Source organism: Pristiophorus japonicus, chromosome 19 (genome assembly GCF_044704955.1).
Source record: "Pristiophorus japonicus isolate sPriJap1 chromosome 19, sPriJap1.hap1, whole genome shotgun sequence".
Classification (NCBI taxonomy): domain Eukaryota; kingdom Metazoa; phylum Chordata; class Chondrichthyes; family Pristiophoridae; genus Pristiophorus; species Pristiophorus japonicus.
In genome coordinates this window covers 80318166-80344675 of record NC_091995.1, presented here as the reverse complement: position 1 = coordinate 80344675, position 26510 = coordinate 80318166, and the positions used below count along the sequence as shown (strand labels likewise).

General features: G+C 45.2%; 1 protein-coding gene across 1 annotated transcript in view; it reads left to right on the top strand.

The window, feature by feature from the left end:
- The window catches only part of LOC139229981 (glutamate receptor ionotropic, NMDA 2B-like), a 1420117-nt gene that overhangs the window by 319714 nt on the left and 1073893 nt on the right, over window positions 1-26510 (top strand). The window contains exon 4 of the mRNA XM_070861679.1: window positions 19945-20543. Within this exon, the coding sequence (XP_070717780.1) occupies window positions 19945-20543 (599 nt within the window). The remainder of the gene's footprint in view (window positions 1-19944; window positions 20544-26510) is intronic.

Here is a 26510-nt window from a genome sequence, read left to right as displayed (position 1 = left end):
GGTGCAGCATCCTCTGCAGGGCATCTAGGATCTGTGTGAACAGGGCAAGCATACTGTGCATCTTCTTAACCAATCAGATTGAAGAATTGTTAATGAGCCGCGCAGAGTCTGAACCAGGAAGTGTCAGTTAGTCGATTGAATTCAAAGTGAAATGAGGTACAGAAAGTGAAAGAAAGAGAGGAGGAAAAAAATGGGATTAAGATAAAGATAAAAAAGACAGAAAGAAAAAGTTAAAAAAAAATTCACATTTTTTTCTTCTTTTAAATTTCCAACAATATTTAAAATCTTTAGAAATGAGACTCCACACTTGTAAATATTAATTTTCAGTGCCAGGGAGGTTGTTTGGCAGTAATTAAGACTTAACACTCCGTTAAAAGGGTACTTACACTGGAATGGACAAGCCCTAACTTTTTCTGCTGTTTAGTTCCTATCTATGAGCTAAGTAAGGGAATTACATGCCATTCAATATATGAGTCAATGGTGAGTCAGATGGCGAGATGCCATTATCGCAAAGCTTTTGGAGGAGCAGGGCATCTCAGACAGCAACTTGTAGATTTCTCCACTAAACTGTACATGTGCAGCCATCGGAAGTTGCTGTCCGATTTAGACTTTAATAACGGTGAGTGCTTTTAACCTCACTGTTATTTCGACGGCTAAATTCAGCATATTAAATCGGTTTTTTCACGCCGAGGAGTGGCATGCAGCTGACCTGGCAGCAATGCGCTGCAGACTTTTGGCAGAGCGAACACTCTTGTTGACCCTCGCAGACCCAAACCAATTACTCTCTCTGCTTGTTGGCTCAAGCGTTGACATCAATGCGATTGCACGAAGCCACTTGCTCGGCAGCTGATCCTCGTTACTGTGCTGTGAGACGCAAAAGCAATTAGCCCAACGAAAGAGGCCGGCTGAGGAACAACTTGGACCTGAGGAGGCGAGAGCTGTCTGCCCTTGCTGGCTGTTGTATCCTCTAATCACACGTCCATTGTTCAACTCAGTCCTGGTAGAGGCATTTGCATTTCAGTTTGTGACAGGCTGGAACAGCCCATTCAATATTGTTGGGGGGGGATGTCCTTGATTTTAATATCCTGCTAATAACATATTCAATCTCTGTTGACATTAACAAGGGAAGCTGATGAGTTTCTGACCTCACAAGCTAGTCCCCGTTATGTATTTATAGATAAAAAGCAAAGTATACGGATGATGTAGGCTTAGGGCAGTGGAGCATTCTGCACGCGGAGAGAATGGTGGCAAACAGCCCAGGCAAATTGAGATAACTAGCTAGAAAAAAAAATCTATTGTCTGAGTTATTTTGCAATCTTGCGCATGCAAAGGCAGAAGTTGCCAGGTTCTGCTGCCAACTCGGTACATTGTTCGTTATTGGCGTGATACCCATACCGCCCCCCCCAACCTTCTTCAACCCAGGTTACCACACAGTGAGGCTCGGTGTCAACACCCGAACATCACGATCTCAGCTCCGCACCATGATCAGCTGACAACCCTGACACATTGTGGAAACATGTCGGTGTGTCGAAGAGCGTCGAATAAACAACTTTTTTTTCATTCATGGGATTAGGGCGTCGCTGGCAAGGTCGGCATTTATTGCCCTCAAGAAGGTGGTAGTGAGCCGCCTTCTTGAACCGCTGCAGTTCTTGTGGTGAATGTACTCCCTCAGTGCTGTTAAGAAGTTAGTTCCAGGATTTTGACCCAGCGACGATGAAGGAACAGCGATATACTTCCAAGTCAGGATGGTGTGTAACTTGGAGGGGAACTTGCAGGTGATGGTGTTCCCATGCACCTGTTGCCCTGTTCCTTCTAGGTGGTGGAGGTCGTGGTTTTGGCAGGTGCTGCCGAAGAAGCCTTGGCGAGTTGCTGCAGTGCATCTTGTAGATGGTACACACTGCAGCCACGGTGCGCCGGTGGTGGAGGGAGTGAATGTTTAAGGTGGTGGATGGGGTGCCGATCAAGCGGGCTGCTTTGTCCTGGATGGTGTCGAGCTTCTTGAGTGTTGTTGGAGCTGCACTCATCCAGGCAAGTGGAGAGTATTCCTTCACACTCCTGATTTGTGCCTTGTAGAGGTGGAAAGGCTTTGGGGAGTCAGGAGGTGAGACACTCGCCTCTGACCTGCTCTTGTTGCCACAGTATTTATGTGGCTGGTCCAATTAAGTTTCTGGTCAATGGTGACCCCCAGGGTGTTAATGGTGGGAGATTCAGCAGTGGTAATGTCATTGAATGCCAAGAGGCGGTGGTTAGACTCTCGCTTGTTGGAGATAGTCGTTGCCTGGCACTTGTGGGGCGAGAATGTTACTCGCCACTTATCAGCCCAAGCCTAAATGTTGTCCAGGTCTTGCTGCATGCGGGTATTATCTGAGGAGTTGTGAATGGCACTGTGCAGTCATCAGCGAACATCTCCACTTCTGACTGAGAAGTGCGCCCAGCTGCCGTTCCGGTTGGCCTGGTGTGGAACGCACACTCGATCCGCACAGGAACACACCTGCTTACTCACCTCAGCCTACAGGTCGGGCATAGTTTAGCAATCACCACATCTGCGCAGAGTTGTACCCACTGGAACAAGTATCTCATTGCTTGACTACTCTACCCATTAGGGAATCGATTTATAAGTCCCAATTTTAATCTAGGGCGGGTTTGGGTAGAATGCCCATTTTACACCCCGTCTGATTTTAATCTCCACTGAAGTCAACTGGCCGTAGAATCGGGTGAGGGGTAAAACAGGTGTCCTATCCAAGCCCATTCTGCTCCTTCAGGTGGGTAAGGTTAAAATCTGGATTTGTTTCTGGCTGCAGCGGAGATCACCTGTTACTGAAGGTAGGTGCTGCAGGGAATTCAAGGCCAGAGTGGTGATGATGATGGTGGATGCCGGGCCCCCAACCTTCATTTAGCTTAGGTGATCACCCCATCTGACCCAGCGTTGCAGCACCTATTTGGAATGGGTATTATAAGACCATAAGAACATAAAAATTAGGAGCAGGCGTGGGCCATTTGGCCCCTCAAGCCTGCTCCGCCATTCAATAAGATCTTACCTCAACTCCACTTTCCCCATATCCCTTAATATCCAACAATCTATCGATCACTGTCTTGAATATGCTCAATGATTGAGCATCCACAGCCCTCTGGAGTAGAGAACTCCAAAGATTCACCATCATCTGAGTGAAGAAGTTTCTCCTCATCTCAGTCTTAAATGGCTGACCCCTTATTCTGGACTGTGACCCCTGATTTTAGACTCCCCAGCCAGGGGAAACATCCTCCCTGTATCTACCCTGTCAAACCCTGTAAGAATTTTGTATGTTTCAATGAGATCACCTCTCATTCTTCTAAACTCTATAGGCCTAGTCGACTCAATCTCTCCTCATAGGACAATCCCTCCATCCCAGGAATCAGTCTGGTGAACCTTTGTTGCACTCCCTCTATGCCAAATATATCCTTCCTTAGTAAGGAGACCAAAACTGTACAAGTGTAGTCTCACCAGGGCCCTATATATTTGCAATAAGATGTATTTACTCTTATACTCAAATCCTCTTGTAATAAACGCCAGCATACCATTTGCTTTCTTAATTGATTGCTTTCAGTGATTCGTGTACAAGGATACCCAGGTCCCTCTGAACACCAACATTTCCCAATCTCTCACTATTTAAAAAATATTCTGCTTTTCTATTTTTCCTACCAAAGTGGATAACTTCATATTTCCCCACATTATATTCCATTTGCCATATTCTTACCCATTCACTTAGCCTGTCTGTATCCCGTCTACTATACCCCTACCGGTCCGGCCTCTTGCCGCTTCCTGACACCGGTGTCCCTAGTGCCCAGTACCTCCCCCCATGCCTCATTTCATGCCTCCACACGGGGAAAGTGTTCAGTACAGAACGGGCAGGCACCAGGCCTTCTCCGGCTGCTAGCATCCCATAATGTGGCTCCCACGAGATGCACCTCACATTATCTGTTGAGGCGCATCCATTCGCGTGCAGCCTCGGTTTGTATTTTTTGGGCCTCTTTGTTCTCAGGTCACAGGCCAAGTCCTCAACCCCTTGTAAAACCTTACTTAAAGCAATAGGACTGATTTGGAAACGAGTTTTGGATACAGGGCTCCCCTCGATATAATCTCCTTGGCTTCTGAGAATAAACAGGGTACTTTACATGGACCCCTGAGCCCATGAGGAAACACAAGCTTAGAAACAATATCACGTCGGGGGCACAAGACGTTCTTCCGAAGTTACCTGACGTTTGCAAAATAAATGTGTTAATGTCTCCTTGAATTCGTGGACACAAAGAGGAGAGAAAGGAAGAAAGGAGAGACACAAACAGAAAAGAGAAAGAGAGGAAGAGAAAAAAGAAAGAAAAGAAAGACTTGCATTTATATAGCGCCTTTCATGACCACCGGATGTCTCAAAGTGCTTTACAGCCAATTAAGTACTTTTGGAGTGTAGTCACTGTTGTAATGTAGGAATACAGAGAAAAAAGACAGAAAGAGGGAAAGAAAAACAGATTAAAAACTGTAAACAGTGTGAGAAAAAGGAGAGAGCGAGAGGCAGTCACAGACACGACAACAATTTGCTTTAACACAGTAAAACATCCCAAGGAGCATTATCAAACCAAATTTGACACAGAATCACATAAGGAGATATGTGGGCAGATGACTAAAAGCTTGGTCAAAGAGGTTTTAAGGGGCGTCTTAAAGGAAGAAAGAGAGGTCGAGAGGCGAGGAGGCTTAGGGAGGCTCAGAGAGCTTAGGGTCATGGCAACTGAAGACACGGCCACCACTGGTGGAGCGATTGAAATTTGGAATTCTCAAGAGGTCAGAATTGGAGGAGCAGAATTGGAGCTGGAGGTGATCACAGAGATAGGGAGGGAGGGAGGCCATCCTGGGATTTGAAATCTAGGATGAAAATTTTAAAATGGAGGCGTTGCTTAACCGGGAGCCAACATCGGTCAGTGAGCACAGGGGTGATGGGTGAACGGGACTTAGTGCGAGTCAGGACACAGGCAGAAAAAAAGAGAGAAGAAAAACAAGGGAGAAGTAGAGAATTAAGAGATAGACAGCCTGGTGGAAACAGGGAGAGAGCAAACAGAAAGACACAGAAGAAAAAAGAGAGATGGAGAAAAGAGGGAGAGAGATACGTTGACTGAAATAGAGTTAAAGGGAAGAGAAAGGATGGATAAGACTGTGCTGGGACTCACAGATGAGAGAAATTACTGCTGAAAATAATCAGCAGAAAATTAAATTAAAATCACTCTAATTACAGTTTTAGATCATGAGGAGTGGAGCTGCAGCTTGGTGAGTGTGAGAGACGTGTCTCTTTAGCATAAATGATTACTGAAAATCAAATTCATTCAGCGGTGAAATTATGGATTGCCTAATGGAATCAAGAGGAAAGAAATTTTGCCCGTTTGAAATAATTGCATGTGGCAAATGAATCACAGCGGTGAGTGGTGTGATTCACAGGCAGTCCCGGGGCAGGGGAAAGAGCTCCCACCTTCAATCCAGCTAACTTCAAGAGAATGTTGGCTTATCCAGATTCCCTGCAAGGAGACAAACAAGCGTTTTGCCACTGGGAGGCGGTATCTGAGGCAGAAATGGCCTGTGACGCAGTGCCGTTGTTAAGTGGTGTCAATAATTAAGCCACAAAGTTGTGAGTGGTACATTGGGGCAACAAACTGACCTGTCATCTCTGGGACCTGGGTGCAATTCTAGCTCAGTCTACTGGCATAAAAGTTTCTGGGGGTGAAATTGGGTTAGGCCCCGTTTGGGGGCGGTAACTGAGTCGGGGTGGGACTCCCACCCCGGCTGCGAAATTCGGGTTACCGCCCCTCACAGGAAGTGGAGCACAATATTACATGCTCCACTTCCTGTTGGGGCAGTGACCGGGTCGTTACACGGGCGGGATCGGCAGCGCTATGCGGCTTCTCTGCATAGCGCTGACATTTTCAATGCCCCTCTCCTTCCGTTAAAGGGGAGGGCCGCTGCGAACTCTGCAGGCCCTCTGATGTCCTCCACTGGGCCACCAGGCCTGCGTGGTGCTGTGACCACAGCCCAGTACCGAAATGGAGTGCCGGGCTGCACAATCGTGGCCCGGACCATGTGACATCAATGGAGCAGGGGCCGACCAGTGAGTCGGCCGAAGCAAATAAATGTCGGCACACCTCCCCTTTAACTTCCACCCTGGGAGCGGAGGTCGACCCGTGAGGCTGGCGGGGGTATCGCCTATGGCAGCCTCAAAGGGCGCTAGGCAATTTCCAGGGTGGAAAGGGGTCACCGCGCATGGTGATGACAGCATCGCTGGAGGCATAGCGGCCCAGGTGGCAACTAGCGGAGTGCGGCGCTACTATTCGCTCCTCCACTACCTCCCGAGAGCCGTTAGCGCCCCTCCCCTAGCGAATACAATTTTCCACCCTCCCCCCCCCCCCCTGGAGATGCTATTGGGAGGTGCATAACAGGGCAATTTTGGGAGCCTCTCTCTCCTTAGTGTTAGGATCTCTGGACTGGATAAAATTGGTCAAAGATAGTAGAGCAAATCTTGGAAAAGAACGTCAGGCACGGTGTAAAGCGGGCAGTCGATTTACTACCAGAAGTTATTGTGCTACTGACGTTAACCAATTTCACCCCACCACCAGCCCGTGCACCCCCCCACTCTTCCCCCCCCTCCCCACTGTGGCATTCTAAACGGAATGTCCATTATACTCTCTATTTTATTGTTTGGTAAGGGTATTAAAGGATATGGAGAAAATGGAGTTGAGGTACAGATCATCCATGATCTGAGAGCAGGTGGAACAGGCTCGAGAAACTGAAGCCTACTGCTGTTTTGAAGATTGTCAGCAGTCAATGGAAAAAGCATAGACTGCCCTCAGGGCCTCAGTTATGGAGGGTCTCCCTGCAGATCAGCCAGGTAGCTGACACACGCTCCAAGGAGTGCAAGCTGCGTTTGCTGGTGGAATCCTCCACTTAACCTGCCGTTTATTGCATATTGTCGGAGGTTGTCCTCAGTACCTGCACATGCAAGGCATCCTTCTTTAAAGCTAGGACTGGTCAGAGTCTGAGTCTCCAGGTTTCTTCAAACAAGTGTTGACATCTTCTGACCCTCCAGCCCGCAGTATCTACGTCCGCACCTTCCGCTCCAAGCTCCGCCCATCACATGCCCTGTTTGTCATTCTGTGTTACTCCCCTCAATTTCACTGCCCAGTGACCCCATGTGCATGCCTCTTGGCTGATGTTTGGGAAAGAGGCTGAGAGTTGATGGTGTGTGTGTTGAAGTGCTGCAAGGACAGAAGTCGAGGAAACTGGTAGAACTTCATCCTCCTCTGCTTCCTCTTGATGTGGCACAGCTATAGGAAAAACAGGAGGTTAGAATGGATTGCTAAGGAGTAGAGTTCACATGTAGAAAGTGTTGCCATATGGTTTTGAGTTGCTAACCAGTGATGTGGAATACGTCTCTTTCATCTCTCTGTTTTTCTAAGTGAGAATCCTGGGAAGGAGGTATTGTCCTATGAGAAGACATTGAGTAGACTAGGCCTATATTCTCTAGAGTTTAGAAGAATGAGAGGAGATCTCATTGAAACATACAAAATTCTTACAGGCTTGACAGGGTAGATGCAGAGAGGATGTTTCCCCCTGGCTGAGGAATCTAGAACCTGGGGTTACAGTCTCAGAATAATGGGTCGGCCATTTAGGTCTGAGATGAGGAGAAACGTCTTCACTCAGAGGGAGGTGAATCTCTGGAATTCTCTACAGAGAGCTGTGGAGGCTCAGTCGTTGAGTATATTCAAGACAGAGATCAATAGATTTTTGGATATTAAGGGAATCGAGGGATAGAGGGATAGTGCAGGAAAGTGGAGTTGAGGTAGAAGATCAGCCATGATCTCATTGAATGGCGGAGCAGGCTCAAGGGGCTGAATGACCTATTCCTGCTCCTAATTCTTATTGTTCTTAATCAGGTCGGGTCTGGCAGTGAACCTGACAGGTGTGACAGTGAGAATCAGGCCACCCCCATCTTCTCTCATCACCCTCTAAATCAGCACCAATCCTGTTGGTACTGTACTGAAAGTTCATTACCGTGCCTGTCCATGCAACTAATAGTAGGTCTGAGTGGGAGTTGATGACTTGTGTTCGTCCCCTCACAATTCTGCATGGGTTTATCTCCTGGCACCATGCGAAGGGCAAACAGGCCTGTTACACAACATAATTTGTTGATTGATAATAGGAACCTGACACGTAGTTGGTAGAGAAACACGTGCTCTTGTTACCAGTCTTATTGAAACTGTTTCTTTCATTCCCCTGTGAGGAGGAAACGAAGAGCCTGCAAAGGCAGGTTAAGTGAGTGGGTAATAAGGTGGCAAATGGAGTATAATGTGGGGAAATGTGAGGTTATTCACTTTGGTAGGAAGAATAGAAAAATAGAATATTTTTTAAATGGTGCAAAACTATTAAATGTTGGTGTTCAGAGAAATTTAGGTGTCCTCTTACAGGAAACACAGAGAGTTAGCATGCAGGTACTACGAGCAATTAGGAAGGCAAATAGCATGTTTGCATTTATTGCAAGGGGTTGGAGTACAAGAGTAAGGAAGTCTTGCTACAATTGTACAGGGCTTTGGTGATACCACATCATCATCATCATCATCATAGACAGTCCCTCGAAGTGAGGATGACTTGCTTCCACGCCAAAAAGGAATGAGTTCACAGGTGTTTCAATGAAGGACCTAATATTCCAGATCCCGAACTACATCTTGGAGGGTGGAAGATGCCTGTGCATGGATTTTTTTTTGATGTGTGGTGGCTGTTGCACACCAGCCACCACATGGGCTTGACAGAGCTAGGCCTTGGTCCAGTGACAAGGATTACCCAAGACGACTGGAGACCAGCTCTGCTGCACAGACCAAGCACGCACACATATCTCAGTGTGGGCTGGCTCGTGCTGTCCCTAGGCCCTCGGCTCATTTGGGTCCCAAACTCACACCTCTCCTGGGCCCCGGTCACTTCCTTCTACAAACTCTTGGCGCTCCTTCGCCCCTCCTGCTGTGCCTGCCCGCACTGCAATCAGCAACCTGACTTCGCACACTTGGACTACTGTATATAGTTTGGTCTTCTTATCTAAGGAAGGATATACTTGCTTTAGAGGAGATGCAACAAAGGTTCACTAGATTGATTCCTGGGATGATAGGGTTGTCCTATGAGGAGAGATTGAGTAAATTGGGACTATACTCTTTGAAGTTCAGAAGAATGAGAGATGATCGCATTAAAACGTGTAAGATTGACAGGGTAGCTGCTGAGAGGTTGTTTCCCTTGGCTGAAGAGTCTAGAACTAGGGGGCATAGTCTCAGGAAAAGGAGATGGCCATTTAGGACTGAGATGAGGAGGAATGTCTTCACTCAGTGCGTTGTGAATCTTTGCGATAGATAGATTTTTGGACTCTAGGGGAATCAAGGAATATGGGGATCAGATGAGAAAGTGGAGTTGAGGTCGATGATCTGCCATGATCTTATTGAATGGAGGAGCAGGCTTGAGAGGCCAAATGTCCTACTCCTGCTCCTAATTCTTATGTTCTTACTTTGATCTTCTGCAAAGCTTATGGGCAATCCTAAACCACATCCGCACAATCAAAGTAAGAACATAAGAATTAGGAGCAGGAGTAGGACATTTGGCCTCTCAAGCCTGCTCCTCCATTCAATAAAATCATGGCTGATCATCGACCTCAACTCCACTTTCTCGTCTGATCCCCATATTCCTTGATTCCCCTTTTGGACCTTTGAGCTTGCTCCGCCATTCAATAAGATCATGGCTGATCTGATCCTAGCCTTAACTCCACTTCCCTGCCCGCTCCCCATAACCCTTGACTCCCCCATCATTCAAAAATCCGTCTATCACCACCTTAAATATATTCAATGACCCAGTCTCCACAGTTCTCTGGGGCATAGAATTGCAAAGAGTCATGACCCTTGAGAGAAGAAATTCCTCCTCATTTCCGTTTTAAATGGGCAACCTCTTATTCTGATACTATGCCCCCTAGTTCTAGATTCCCACACGAGGGGAAACATCCTCTCTGCATCTACCCTGTCAAGCCCCCTCATAATCTTATACATTTCAATTAGATCACCTCTCATTCTTCTAAACTCCAATGAGTATAGGCCCAACCTGCTTAACCTTTCTTCGTGGTACTTCAAACCACAGCAGATGCGGATGCTTGAAGCACAAATGAAGAATTGAAAACTCTCCAGTGTGTGAACCAGAACCGACCATGAAACATAGAACGACTCAACACCCCATTCACAAATGCAAAGGAGGCATCACAACGATACACTCGGCTACTCCTCACGCAAATATCTGGCTTAACCACCTAAATGTAAAATGATAGTTGTTGCTCTACATCAGCCATGCAGAACAGTAGTATCCCCCTTTTCTAACCAGGGTTAAATGTCACCCACTGTTCGCTACCTGTTCACTGTCTTTGATGAGCAACGACTAACTCCAGGCCCACTCAACACTGCAGGATGAAGTGAAGCTGTCATCTCCTCCCAGGCTCTCCAGAAGATGAATGGCTGAGCGACGACCTTGTGAGCCCAGTAAGGTGTTTGTCAGCTCTCAGCGCTTCCTGTGGTGTCTCTCATCAGAGCAACCCCGGCACGGCAACGAGTGTGATGAAGATTTATTTACCGGGTTGTATCGCTCTAACTCAAGTAAAGGCCTTCCCAGTGTCTAATGTAATTAAATATTCATTGTCGACATGTGAATGATCATTCTTCAGACTGGTAATCTGCTAATTAATAGCAATAAAACGATAATTAATTGGGAGGAAAACTGATTGCAATTCATTTATTTTTCAATGGGAGTGCTTGTTGAAAATATTCTGAATTGTTTCACACCCCTGTGAGTTATCAATTTACGTCTTTCAGATGAGACATCAAACCGAGGCCCCGTCTGCTCTCTCAGGTGGATGTAAAAGATCCCATGGCCCTATTTCAAAGAAGAGGAAGGGATTAATCCGTGTGTCCTGGCCAATATTTATCCCCCAACCAACATCACTAAATCAGATTAGCTGGTCATTATCATCTTGCTGTTTGTGGTAGCTTGCTGTGTGCAAATTGACTGGTGCAGTTCCTACATTACAACAGTGACTACACTCCAAAAGCACTCCATTCACTGTAAAGCGCTTTGGGCCATCCTGAAATCATGAACTGTGTTATATAAATGCAAGTTGTTTCTTTTCTTTTTAACAGTTTACTCAGTGAGGCAAGCCCCATGATCCGTGCCAAATTCAAATGACTCACAGAGATGATTGGCTTCCTTCCTCGGTTTTGAGCCTTAGCTTTAATTGTGACATAGTGATTTGCACAACTAACATAGGGAGACAACCGAACTGTGACTAACACCCTTCATACCTACTTTCTGTTCTTCCTCATATTGTTCATAGGTAGTATATGATCTGATTACGATTGTGACCTTTGCTGACCTATCCCTTTAAGATTCTGGTATTCCCTGGGGAGACAGGAAGCAGCCTAAATCAGTCCTATGGTCATTGAGAGTTCAATTGCCCTATGGTGAGGGAAATCTGGAGATTGCCATGTACTTGTCAGTTTCTGGCTTAAAGTTGAATGAAATGGCATGAACTAACTGATTTTCTTCCATTTATACATTGAACACCTTGGGGTGAAATTGGTCTTAAGTGGTAGTGAATCGGCAGCTCCTTTTACACCGCGTCTGATTTTCTTTGCGTCTAAATCAGGGATTCCAAAATTGTGGTATGCATACCCTGGGGTGGGTGAAGGGGTGGGGATATGTAGGAGAAATTGTCTAATTGTCTAATGACCATTTAAACTGAGATAAGGAGGAATTTCTTCTCTCAGAGGACTGTAATTCTCTTCCCCAGAGAGTTGTGGTCATTGATTACATTTAAGGCGGAGAAAGACAGCGATAAGGGAATAAAGGGTTATGGGGAGCGGGCAGGGAAGTGGAACTGAGTCCATGATCAGATCAGCCATGATCTTATTGAATGGCAGAACAGGCTCGAGGGGCTAAATGGCCTACTCCTATTTCTGATGTTCTTATGTTCTTTATTTCTCAATCATTTTATTTATTTATTGTGTTTTTATAATAGGCTATTCAGACAAAGCTTGTAAGCATTTGTTATATAATGGAGTTAATTTACTTCAAGGTGTACCAATGAGAACACAATACACAGAGACCATGAGGTACAGAGCCCTCACCTTCAATCACCATGCACTGCAGCTTGGTTTCAGTTGCCCAGTATTTTCCAGTCTAACTGAGCTCAGAACTAAGTCAGGTTTTCATTAGTATACGTCACACTATAACTATATCTGCTGGGATGGAACTGTGACAAATTGACAAGTAGTGTTAAGAAGAAGCGAAGTAATGAAATTTGCCTTGCCAGTACCAGTGCCCTTGCTGAAATCGCTGGTGAGACGACTACTGACTCAACATGTGAATCTCAGCCTGTGAAGCGAAACGTTGATACCAGGCTGGTACACGGGCAGCTGGTGATCGGGAAGGGGGCACACGATAAATAACATTTGGGAACTTCTGTCCTAAAGTATGGTGGATACATTGCAAAAGGTTTTTATAAATAGATAAAAGATTTTTTAACTTTCCAGAGACCTTGGGGGAAATAGACCAGCAGGTCTCTGCTACAGTTTCTGGCCAATGCTGAGTTAGTTGGTCGCAGCATAAGGGTGCTGCTAAGAATTTCCTTCAGTGCCCAGGCTGGCAGAGGAAATTTGGACAGGGCCCCTGCTCCTGATCATTATCCAGTAACCCCTTCCGTATTGTGTACGTGTGTGGGCATTGGGTGAGAACAGGCTTTGGCTCAGCCTTTGGTATCCTACTGACACTCTCCTCGGGGTGGGGGCTCAAAACAAGACCTCCGCCCGACTCCACCATCACCCCAGTTGACTTTTCTGAAAGCTGCCACCTTCGTCCAGGCTGCCCAGAAGATGAATAGCTGACCCGTGGTCCTGACTGCGGGACCAATGAGACGTTTGCCCTGATTGTGGGACCAATGAGCTGTTTGCGCTGATTACATAGAAAATAGGAGGAGTAGACCATTCGGCCCTTTGAGCCGATTGTGGGACCGATGAGTGTTTGCCTTGATTGTGGGACCAATGAGGTGTTTTCCCTGATTGTGGGACCAATGAGGTGTTTTCCCCAACCATGGGGCCAGTGAGGTGTTTTCCCTGATGGTGGGACCAATGAGGTGTTTACCCTGACTGTGGGACCAATGAGGTGTTTACCCTGACTGTGGGACCAATGAGGTGTTTTCCCCGACTGTGGGGCCAGTGAGGTGTTTTCCCTGATTGTGGGACCAATGAGGTGTTTTCCCCGACCGTGGGGCCAGTGAGGTGTTTGCTCTGATTGTGGGCCCAATGAGGTGTTTTTCCTGATTCTGGGCCCAGTGAGGTGTTTGCCCTGATTGTGGAACCAGTGAGGTGTTTGCCCTGATTGTGGAACCAGTGAGGTGTTTGCCCTGACTGTGGGACCAATGAGGTGTTTGCCCTGATTGTGGGACCAGTGAAGTGTTTGCCCTGATTGTGGGCCCAGTGAGGTGTTTGCCCTGATTGTGGAACCAGTGAGGTGTTTGCCCTGATTGTGGAACCAGTGAGGTGTTTGCCCTCACTGTGGGACCAATAAGGTGTTTGCCCTGATTGTGCGACCAGTGAGGTGTTTGCCCTGATTGTGGGCCCAGTGAGGTGTTTGCCCTGATTGTGAGATCAGTGAGATGTTTTCCCTGATTGTGGGACCAATGAGGTGTTTTCCCTGACTGTGGGGCCAGTGAGGTGTTTTCCCTGATTGTGGGACCAATGAGGTGTTTTCCCCGACCGTGGGGCCAGTGAGGTGTTTGCCCTGATTGTGGGACCAGTGAGGTGTTTGCCCTGACTGTGGGACCAATGAGGTGTTTGCCCTGATTGTGAGATCAGTGAGGTGTTTGCCCTGATTGTGGGTCCAGTGAGGTGTTTGCCCTGATTGTGGGCCCAATGAGGTGTTTAGGAAATTAGGGGTGCATGCAATAAAGGTGTAGCAGTTATAATGGGTGACTTTAATATGCACATAGATTGGGCTAGCCAAACTGGAAGCAATACGGTGGAGGAGGATTTCCTGGAGTGCATAAGGGATGGTTTTCTAGACCAATATGTTGAGGAACCAACTAGGGGAGAGGCCATCTTAGACTGGGTGTTGTGTAATGAGAGAGGATTAATTAGCAATCTCATTGTGCGTGGCCCCTTGGGGAAGAGTGACCATAATATGGTGGAATTCTGCATTAGGATGGAGAATGAAACAGTAAATTCAGAGACCATGGTCCAGAACTTAAAGAAGGGTAACTTTGAAGGTATGAGGCGTGAATTGGCTAGGATAGATTGGCGAATGATACTTAGGGGGTTGACTGTGGATGGGCAATGGCAGACATTTAGAGACCGCATGGATGAATTACAACAATTGTACATTCCTGTCTGGCGTAAAAATAAAAAAGGGAAGGTGGCTCAACCGTGGCTATCTAGGGAAATCAGGGATAGTATTAAAGCCAAGGAAGTGGCATACAAATTGGCCAGAAATAGCAGCGAACCTGGGGACTGGGAGAAATTTAGAACTCAGCAAAGGAGGACAAAGGGTTTGATTAGGGCAGGGAAAATGGAGTACGAGAAGAAGCTTGCAGGGAACATTAAGGTGGATTGCAAAAGTTTCTATAGGTATGTAAAGAGAAAAAGGTTAGTAAAGACAAATGTAGGTCCCCTGCAGTCAGAATCAGGGGAAGTCATAACGGGGAACAAAGAAATGGCAGACCAATTGAACAAGTACTTTGGTTCGGTATTCACTAAGGAGGACACAAACAACCTTCCGGATGTAAAAGGGGTCAGAGGGTCTAGTAAGGAGGAGGAACTGAGGGAAATCTTTATTAGTCAGGAAATTGTGTTGGGGAAATTGATGGGATTGAAGGCCGATAAATCCCCAGGGCCTGATGGACTGCATCCCAGAGTACTTAAGGAGGTGGCCTTGGAAATAGCGGATGCATTGACAGTCATTTTCCAACATTCCATTGACTCTGGATCAGTTCCTATGGAGTGGAGGGTAGCCAATGTAACCCCACTTTTTAAAAAAGGAGGGAGAGAGAAAACAGGGAATTATAGACCGGTCAGCCTGACCTCAGTAGTGGGTAAAATGATGGAATCAATTATTAAGGATGTCATAGCAGTGCATCTGGAAAATGGTGACATGATAGGTCCAAGTCAGCATGGATTTGTGAAAGGGAAATCATGCTTGACAAATCTTCTGGAATTTTTTGAGGATGTTTCCAGTAAAGTGGACAAAGGAGAACCAGTTGATGTGGTATATTTGGACTTTCAGAAGGCTTTCGACAAGGTCCCACACAAGAGATTAATGTGCAAAGTTAAAGCACATGGGATTGGGGGTAGTGTGCTGACGTGGATTGAGAACTGGTTGTCAGACAGGAAGCAAAGAGTAGGAGTAAACGGGTACTTTTCAGAATGGCAGGCAGTGACTAGTGGGGTGCTGCAAGGTTCTGTGCTGGGGCCCCAGCTGTTTACATTGTACATTAATGATTTAGACGAGGGGATTAAATGCAGTATCTCCAAATTTGCGGATGACACTAAGTTGGGTGGCAGTGTGAGCTGCGAGGAGGATGCTATTAGGCTGCAGAGTGACTTGGATAGGTTAGGTGAGTGGGCAAATGCATGGCAGATGGAGTATAATGTGGATAAATGTGAGGTTATCCACTTTGGTGGTAAAAACAGAGAGACAGACTATTATCTGAATGGTGACAGATTAGGAAAAGGGAAGGTGCAACGAGACCTGGGTGTCATGGTACATCAGTCATTGAAGGTTAGCATGCAGGTACAGCAGGCGGTTAAGAAAGCAAATGGCATGTTGGCCTTCATAGCGAGGGGATTTGAATACAGGACCTTGGTGAGGCCACACCTGGAGTATTGTGTACAGTTTTGGTCCCCTAACTTGAGGAAGGACATTCTTGCTATTGAGGGAGTGCAGCGAAGATTCACCAGACTGATTCCCGGGATGGCGGGACTAACCAATCAAGAAAGACTGGATCAACTGGGCTTGTATTCACTGGAGTTCAGAAGAATGAGAGGGGACCTCATAGAAACGTTTAAAATTCTGACGGGTTTAGACAGGTTAGATGCAGGAAGAATGTTCCCAATGTTGGGAAAGTCCAGAACCAGGGGTCACAGTCTGAGGATAAGGGGTAAGCTATTTAGGACCGAGATGAGGAGAAACTTCTTCACCCAGAGAGTGGTGAACCTGTGGAATTCTCTACCACAGAAAGTAGTTGAGGCCAATTCACTAAATATATTCAAAAGGGAGTTAGATGAAGTCCTTACTACTCGGGGGATCAAGGGTTATGGCGAGAAAGCAGGAAGGGGGTACTGAAGTTTCATGTTCAGCCATGAACTCATTGAATGGCGGTGCAGGCTAGAAGGGCTGAATGGCCTGCTCCTGCACCTATTTTCTATGTTTCTATGTTTCTATGTTTGCCCTGATTGTGGGCCCAATGAGGTGTTTGCTCTGATTGTGGACCCAGTGAGATGTTTTTCCTGATTGTGGGACCAGTGAGGTGTTTGCCCTGATTGTGGGCCCAATGAGGTGTTTGCCCTGATTGTGAGCCCAGTGAGGTGTTCGCCCTGATTGTGGGACCAGTGAGGTGTTTGCCCTGATTGTGGGACCATTAAGGTGAGCCCATTATACGGAGGATGGGCTCCTGACGAGCTTTCCATCATAAAGTGCGAGCCTACCATTCCCAACAAGAGAAATCTGGGCGGTGTCGCCAGGGGAACCACCACTGCTGTGCGCTATGAAGTGATGCCAGCTCTATGGGGCAGAGAGCATTTTAAGAGGGACATTTTAAAGTTATCCTTGGACTGAGCCCAGGCCTACAAAAGGTATGGGAAAAGGGCCAAATGGGAAAGGGTAGTATACACCACAGGGCCCTCATCCCTCAAAAGGGGCATCAAAGCACTTTCCCGGTTTGTTTCCCCTAAGGTTTACTGTCACCCCTCTTTTGATGATCCCTGGGGTGACAGTGGCAGGTGGGGAGGGTGAGTGGAGGACAATAGAAGCCTCACTGTCCAGGCTCACTCGTGAAGAATCAGAGAGATTTGGGTGTCCTTATGCAAGGAACACAGAAAGCTAGCATGCAGGTACAGCAAGCAATAAGGAAGGCAAATGGCATGTTGTCCTTTATTGCAAGGGGGTTAGCGTATAAGAGTAAGGAAGTCCTGTACAGGGCCTTGGTGAGACCACACCTGGAGTATTGTGCACAGTTTTGGTCTCCTTAACTTAGGAAGGATATACTTTCCTTCATTCATTTCATTCATTCATAGGCAGTCCCTCGGAATCGAGGAAGACTTGCTTCCACTCCTAAAGTGAGTTCTTTGGTGGCTGAACAGTCCAACCCCCCTTCCCCCGACGAATGTCTGTCCCACAGACCCTGTCACAGGTGGGACAGACATTCGTCGGGAGAAGGGGGGTTGGACTGATTTGCCACACACTTCTTCCGTTGCCTGCGCCTGACCTCTTCATGCTCACGGCGTTGAAATTCGAAGAGCTCAACGCCCTCCCGGATGCACTTTCTCCACCTAGGGTGGTCTTTGGCCAGGGACTCCAAGATGTCAGTGGTGATGGCGCACTTTACCAGAGAGTCTTTGAGGGTGTCCTTGTAACGTTTCTGCTGCCCACCTTTGGCTCGATTGCCGTGAAGGAGCTCCGCATAGAGCAATTGCTTCGGGAGTCTTGTTTCTGGCATGCGAACTATGTGGCGAAGCTGTTTGAGTGTGGTCAGTGCTTCAATGCTGGGGATGTTAGCCTGGGCGAGGACACTGATGTTGGTGCACCTGTCCTCCCAGGGGATTTGCAGGATCTTGCGGCGACATCGTTGGTGATATATCTCCAGCGACTTGATGTGTCTTCTGTACATCGTCCATGCCTCTGATCCATACAGGAGGGCGGGTATTACTACAGCCCTGTAGACCATGAGCTTGGTGGTAGATTTGAGGGGCTGGTCTTCGAACACTCTTTTCTTCAGGCGGCCGAAGGCTGCACTGGCACACTGGAGGTGATGTTGAATCTCTGCATTAATGTCTGCCTTTGTTGATAAGAGGCACCCGAGATATGGGAAGTGGTCCACATTGTCGAGGGCCGCGCCGTGAATCTTGATGACTGGGGGGCAGTGCTGAGCGGCGAGGACAGACTGGTGGAGACTGGTGGACTTTGTCTGTTAAGCGTAAGGCCCATGCTTTCATAATCCTCGGTGAATATATCGACTATATCCTGGAGTTCAACCTCAGAATGTGCGCATGTTGTCCATGTACTGCAGCTCAATGACTTGGAGGCGATACAATGGAGGTTCACTGGATTGATTCCTGGGATGAAAGGGCTGCCTTATGATGAGAGATTGTGTCGAATGGGCTTATACTCTCTGGAGTTTAGAAGAATGAGCGGTGATCTCATTGAAACATACACGATTCTGAAGGGGATTGACAGGGTAGATGCTGAGAGGTTGTTTCCCCTAGCTGGGGTGTCTAGAACTAACAGGCACAGTCATAGGATAAGGGGTTGGCCATTTAAGACAGAAATGAGGAGGAATTTCTTCACTCAGAGGGTTGTGAATCTTTGGAATTCTCTGCCCCAGAGGACTGTGAATGCTGAGTCTCTGAATATATTCAAGGATGAGATAGATAGATTTTTAGAGTCCAGGGGAATCAAGGGATATGGAGATCGGGTAGGAAAGTGGAGTTGAGGTCGATGATGAGCCATGATCTTATTGAATGGCAGAGCAGGCTCAATGGGCCATAGGGCCTATGTCTTACTTCCAGGTTGAAGGTACTGGAGCCAACTGCAGTACTGCCACCATCTTGGCTATGATCAACTAACTCAGTACAGACCAGGCATCAAAAGTGTAACCTTCCTGTTCTGTATGGTTCAGCATCTCAATGGGCATCAAGGGATTGTGATCGAGAGAGCCAGTTAATGGCCATTCTAATAACATCAGCTGAGCTCAAAGTTAAATGCAGGATTATATTCCAAGCTAATAATTTTGTAAAATAAAAAGAAGAATACTGCAGGAAAACTGAACTGGAAGCACTCAGCCTCTTGGGGAGAGCAGACATTTGATGGTTCAGGTCCATGTCCTTCAGCAGAACTGAAAAGTAGAGGTGAGCAGACAGAGAGGAAGAAAGAAAGACTTGCATTTATATAGTGTTGGACGTCCCAAAGTGCTTTACAGTCAATAAAGTACCTTTTGAAATGTAGTCACTGTTGTAATGTAGGAAACGCGAGCTCCCACAAACGGCAATGTGATGATGTCCAACTAATCTGCTTTAGTGATGTTGGTCGAGGGATCAATATTGGCCAGGACACCAGGTATAAGACCCCTGCTCTTCTTCAAAATAGTGCCATGGGATCATTTATGTCTACCCGAGAGTGCAGACGGGGCCTCAGTTTCACGTCTTGTCCGTAAGATGTCACTTCTGACAGTGCAGCATTCCCTCGGTACTGCATCGGAGTGTCAGCCTGGATTTTTGTGCTCAAGTCCTAGGAGTGGGACTTGAACCCACAACCTTCTGACTGAGCCACTAACTGAGGGGGAGGGCAAAAAAGACTGACAAACACAGGCAGCGAGTATCAGATGAATGATTGTTGGATGACGTAACAAGTCATCTCCGCCAAGTGATAGACAGAAGCAGTGAAGAGATTAAGGCCATTAGAGGAATAAAGGATGAATGAATATTTGTGGCAGCAAGAGGGCAAAGGAAAAGGGGAAGAAAATGGTAAAAGTGGAAAATCAAGGGGATCAAGTTAGAAAATGAAACAGAAGGTGGCAGAACAGTTGAGTGGACCCATGAGTTCTAAAGAGAGAGAACGAGCAGCTCAGTGCAATAACCCGGCTGTGTTTTGTGTTGCAGGATGATTCCTCAATGTTCTTCCAATTTGGGCCATCCATTGAACAGCAAGCCTCAGTGATGTTGAACATTATGGAGGAGTATGACTGGTATATATTTTCTATTGTAACAAGCTACTTCCCTGGGTACCAGGAGTTTATCAATAAGATCCGAAGCACTATTGAAAACAGTTTTGTTGGTTGGGAGATGGAGGAGGTTATGTCTCTGGACGTCTCGATGGACGATGGCGAGTCCAAGATCCAAAACCAACTGAAGAAGCTTCAGAGCCCAGTCATCCTCCTCTTTTGCACCAAGGATGAGGCCACCTACATCTTTGAAGTGGCCGAGTCAGTTGGCCTCACCGGCTATGGCTACATCTGGATTGTGCCAAGTACGGTGACTGGGAATATGGATATCATTCTGCCCGAGTTCCCAACGGGATTGATTTCCGTTTCCTACGACGAGTGGGATTATGGACTCGCGGCCAGGGTGAGGGACGGAGTGGCCATCATCACCACCGCGGCATCGACCATGTTGGCCGAACGCAGGGAAATTTTGGAACCCAAAACCAGCTGCTACAGCATGCAGGAAAGAAGGGCTCATCAATCAAACACTTTGCACAGGTAGGACCTGATTCTGAGATTTTCACATTTGAATTTGTGGTGTTGAATTTGCAGTGTTGAATTTGCATTGTGGAATTGGCATTGTTGAATTGGCATTGTTGAATTGTAAGTGTTGAATTGCATTGTTGGATTGCAAGTGTTGGTATGTGCACAGAACACACAACTTCATAAAACGTATGCTGGTAATGTATTTGCCATTGTCGATATCTGTATTTGTCCACTTGGCTGCAACACTCTGAGATGCGCGGTTAGCCATTGACTAATATAAAAACCGAAAATGCTGGAAATACTTAGCAGGTCAGGCAGCATCTGTGGAGAGAGAAACAGAGTTAATGTTTCAGGTCGATGACCCTTAGTCAATATTGCCTGGCTACTGCATCACAAAGCCAGCGTACAATGTAGTATTCAGCCCCCTGGGCTGAATGGCCCCCTGTGTAGTAATTTTCTATGATTCTATGATTCTCTTGGGTTAGATGGCAGTCAGTATAACTGTACACCACATGCAGTGCATTTTTTTTCTGTTTGTGGTTAGACTGCGCTGTCACGGCGCAAGGATGGGCCCGGTAACCGAAACTCAACATTACAATCTTGGCTGCTCATTGAAGAAGTGCCATGGATGTCCTGTTATTGCTGTCATTCTATCATATGAGATAAATGGCCTTGGAGACACACGCATTTCATTCCTGCTCTTGGATCACCACTTAAAACCGACCCCACGGATCTGGATTCCCTCCATTTTAGCTGCCGAGGATCTCTGGCCTCCAGCAGGCCTTGATTAGGAAAGGAAGCAAGAGCTGAGGCAAATGGGAGAATGGAGATATCCAACTCCACAAGAGAAATTCATCAAAGTGACAGCATGGAAACAGGCCAGTCAGCCCAACCTGTCTGTGTTAGCGTTTACTCTGCGTGGGAGCAAATAGTCCTAATCATGTTTAGTAACTGTTCCATGATCCCTTCAGCACCTTTGCTTTATCCGCCTTGCCAATCTAATCTTGAACGTTGACATTGTTTCTGCCTGAACCGCTAACCTGGTAAGTGAATTTCACAGTTCTCTGCGTAAAGATGTTTGTCCTGCACTCTGGTGTAGATTTGGTACATTTAATCTTGTAATTCAATATCGATCCCTCAACTAATGGAAACTGTTTGCTCCTATCTATTTCATCAGTTCATGATTTTAAACACTTCTAGCGTATCACCCAATAATATGCATTGTTCTAACGAAAAAAAAGACTCTACTTTTCAAGGTATTTCCTCATACAGGGTACCAGGTACCATACTAGTGAGAATGTGCTCTACTCTCTCTCTGAAGTGGAGACCAGCACTGTAAATAGTACTCTGAGATCTTATTAAGGTTTTATATAGCATATGTATCTTTTATCACCCTTTAGGATAAAAGAGGTAAGCATCAACTGAGATTGAAATGCTTTTCTAAATAATCAGTTTTATTGACATTATGACATGACTGTTGCAGTTAAAGATATTTACAATCTTATCCCAGTGTGCAACTCAGGAGCAGTGGCGATCAAGTCCTCTTTCTGGGAGAATGAGGGGTCTTTTGTAGTCTTTTGAACTGGTTCTTGTTCTGTCTCCTAGAAATCATTATAAGGTGGCTGTTTTTATAGCCTCTTTGCTGCTGGTAGAACAGGCTATTAAGGCTGGAAAAGAAAGCTGTCTTTGTTATGGTTTGCTTATCTCCAACTTGTCCTTCGAAAGTATGGCAAGTCTAGAAAACATCAGTTAGTAGCAACACGTTGTCACTTCCAACAGTCTTAAGCAATAATAACAGTATCCATGATACTTTTCGAACGTTGTCAAGTTTAACATGTCTTATTTCGGTCAAGTTTAACTGGTCTGTGTTCTTTCCTTTGTTAACAAAATTCTGCTCTTACCAAGTGATCCAGGGTTTCCAGCTTTAAAAAAAAACAGGTATTAAAATGTTCATATTGAAAAGTCCAAAATCCTTCAATAGACTCATCACCAAACCACTGCACCCTGCTGGGAAGTCTATTAGAATGTGATAGATATGATACGTTCAAATGAAAGACTGCATGGAACCAATCTTCAGATTCTTTGCAATGTGAATATCAATCTAGGAAACGAGCAATAGTTGACAATTATCTGTAACAAGGCTAACAATTCAACAGCTCAAAAAAACAGCCTTGGCAATAAGGCTGTATTGAGGGCTACTGCTTTTATACTGGTCGAATAGGCCAACTTCGGTTTTTATTACATGCAGTTCTGGCGCTTTGTGGATAACATTTCGCAATTCGGTCCATTTTTCTGCGAACAGCGAAATCCGACGGGCCAGCATATAACATGGAAAAACAAATAGGTGCACCACGAGTGCAGTCGAACGGCAGCTTGTTATAACTTAAAACTGCAGGTATACCGAATACGGCGTTTCTGAAGGGGGCGGATTTAATGACTGGAGACACATATATTTTCGATAAAGGTCTTGGGCAAGGCCACCCCGTTGAAGTTTGCTATCATTTATCCAAAAAGAGTTGCAAACATTTAAAATATGAAAATATAATTGTTATGCGTTACTTGTATTTTTCTATCATGTCTTTGTCGTTGCGAGTTTCTGAATGTGATGCCCCAGTGGGCAAGGCTCAGTGCCAGAAATGTAGATGCGGAAATTGGGCCCAATGAGTGTATCTGATCAGGCCCTGTTGGGATGGTCTCCCGGGACCTACTGCTGGCAACATTCGTAATTCGCGGTTTACGCCGGTACACTTTCATTTCTCGCGGGTCAGGGACGGGCTCAGACTGCAGCCAGGGAACTTGTAGTAAGAATGAACTCAATTTACTTCCTGCTGAAACGTGATTTTCAGAGCATCCGTTCCGCCATTCCGAGCCTCAATGGCGACTGTCTGTACCCAGAATGCACTGCGTGCTAGAATGTGCCCTATCCGTTTTAGTGGCAACCCACACGCATACGCGGAAGGGGCTTTGCATCTCGAAGAAAGATGCACCGGCAGTGCAGCAAGTCTGCATTCATTTATTGATTATACTGGCAACTTAACAAAATCCGCAACAAGCAGTATTGACTAAAAGGCAACATTGCGTTGACACTTTATTACTTATAGTGTATGAAAGCATATTTAGTCCCCCTTTTTATAGTTAATAATTATCACAGACATCACACTACAAAATGATGCCTGTCTGGGGAATTCAGTGAGTATTTCTTCATCCATTCTCGACAGAGAATAAGAAATCAGTTGAAACCTTGCATATCAAAAAAAATGTGTGCACTGAATATCGTTAGAATCGAATGTCATATGAAAATGGTGCACTGAATACAGTTATCGGAAAATGTTGCACTATGATCGGAAAATGGAGCTCTCAATATAGTTATATCATAGACAAATGTTGCACTGAATACAGTTATATCAAAGGAAAATGGTGCACTGAATACAGTTATATCAAAGGAAAATGGTGTACTGAATATAGTTATATCAAAGGAAAATGGTGCACTGAACATAGTTATATCAAAGGAAAATGGTGTACTGAATATAGTTATATCAAAGGAAAATGGTGTACTGAATATATATATCAAAGGAAAATGGTGTACTGAATATAGTTATATCAAAGGAAAATGGTGTACTGAATATAGTTATATCAAAGGAAAATGGTGTACTGAATATATATATCAAAGGAAAATGTGCACTCAATACACTTCTATCATAGGAAAATGGTGCACTCTTCCTGTCATCGGAAAATGGTGCACTGAATATAGTTATATCAAAGGAAAATGGTGTACTGAATATATTTATATCATCGGAAAATGGTGTACTGAATATAGTTACATCATCGGAAAATGTTGCACTAAATATAGTTATATCACAGGAAAATGGTGTACTGAATATATATATCAAAGGAAAATGTGCACTCAATACACTTCTATCATAGGAAAATGGTGCACTCTTCCTGTCATCGGAAAATGGTGCACTGAATATAGTTATATCAAAGGAAAATGGTGTACTGAATATATTTATATCATCGGAAAATGGTGTACTGAATATAGTTACATCATCGGAAAATGTTGCACTAAATATAGTTATATCACAGGAAAATGGTGCACTCAATACACTTCTATCATAGGAAAATGGTGCACTCTTCCTGTCATCGGAAAATGGTGCACTGAATATAGTTATATCATAGGAAAATGATGCACTGAATAGTTATATCATTGGAAAATGGTGTACTGAATATAGTTATATCATTAGAAAATGGTGCACTGAATATAGTTATATCAGGAAAATGGTGCATTTCAAGAAAGAGAATTTTGAAACTGAAGAGGAAAGAAGGTAAAAGTTTGCTTCAAGAGACTGCTAATGCCTTTAATGGGCAAATTCGCAGGCATGTAGGAATGGTCAGACTGTTCTTAGTGCTGCAATGTCTGAATGAAAATGCTAAGTGACTGACTTTGTGAGAGGTCGGCGTGGGAGAGAAAACTCCCCAAATCTTTGAAAGTGTTGACCTGTCAAAATTGTTTGGCAATTTACCAGAATGTTTCCCACTTTCAGAAATCAGGATGTTAATCCTGCCACTTTTTTAGTTTAATGATAACTCCAACAAATGCTAACCAATTTCTGTTGTGCTTGAGTTTGGTCGAGACTAGGATTTCTTTTAGCAACAAATTTCCAAGTCAGGATGATGTGTGACTTGGAGAGGAACTTGAAGGTAATGGTGCTCCCATGTGCCTGCTGCCTGCTTTATTAACAGAAATCTGGCCAATTGGCACTCGCCTGCAAAAGCACTCATTTTGCACGTCTCAGGTGGCTATTTAACTATTGCAGTAATGGCCAAGAATGTTAATCCTGCTCTAGATAAATGAAGCATAACATTGAAATTGCACAAAATGATTAACTGAAAACACTGTTTCTCTCATTTCGAAAAACAATTTTATGATCTCAGGTGCTTGATTCAAAGAATTTACTCTCGTATGTGTGTGTGATCAGTATTGGTTGCCGAGCCTCCCGGATTACCCAGGAGTCTCCCAGAATGGAGGTTTGGTTCACTATGTCTTGCTGCTGGAAACCCAGAGGAAAAGTACTTTGTATTTGTCGTTTGCACCTGTGCACTTTAATTTTTCATGGGATAGAGACAGGCCCAAACTGCAACGAGGGAACTCTAGTGATAATTAATTTAATTTATCGGTTCCCTGCTGCAAACTCAATTGTTCCTGGTCTGACCTTAATAGGAACCGTTCTGCGATTCTGGATCCAAATGGCAGATGTCTCTACCCAGAATGTACTACGCACTAGAATATGCCCTATCTATTTTAGTGCAACCCAACAGGCATATCTGCAACACAAGTAGGTTGGACCAGATTTCTGATTGGTTCTTTTGGAGGACAAGACACAGCCAACAGTTTGTCTGCAAAGTGTAATTTGATCCAGTCTTGTCAGGCAGCCTACAGAAAGTGGAGCTGTGGTTAACTTTTGTGACGATCATCTGTTATCGTGTGTACTGCAGTTGGAATTATAATTGTCCTTGGCTGGTAAAATACAAGACTGTATTCTCTAATTAAAAATGTGGCCCTTTGTCCAAGAAAAACGCATTTCATCGGTGCAGCAAGCATGTATTAACTTATTGAATATACTGGCAAAACATGCAACAAGCAGCATTGACTGAAATGCAACAGTACGCTGGCAATTTGTTCTGACTTATGGTGGATAAAACATATTTAATCTTTCTTTTATATTTAATAATTATCACCTTACACAAGTATGTATGTCTGGTTAATTTAGTGAGTTATTTTTCTACATTCAACAGCCACTCTGTTGACAGAGAATAAATAATCAGTTGAAACCTTGCATATCAAAATATAATACTGAATGTACTGAATGTAGTTATCGAATGTCTTTGGAAAATGTTGCATTTCAAGAAAGTATTTTGAAATTGTACAGGAGCAATTCAATTTACTTTTTTGGGGGGGCGGTGGAAAGGAGGGAACAGTTT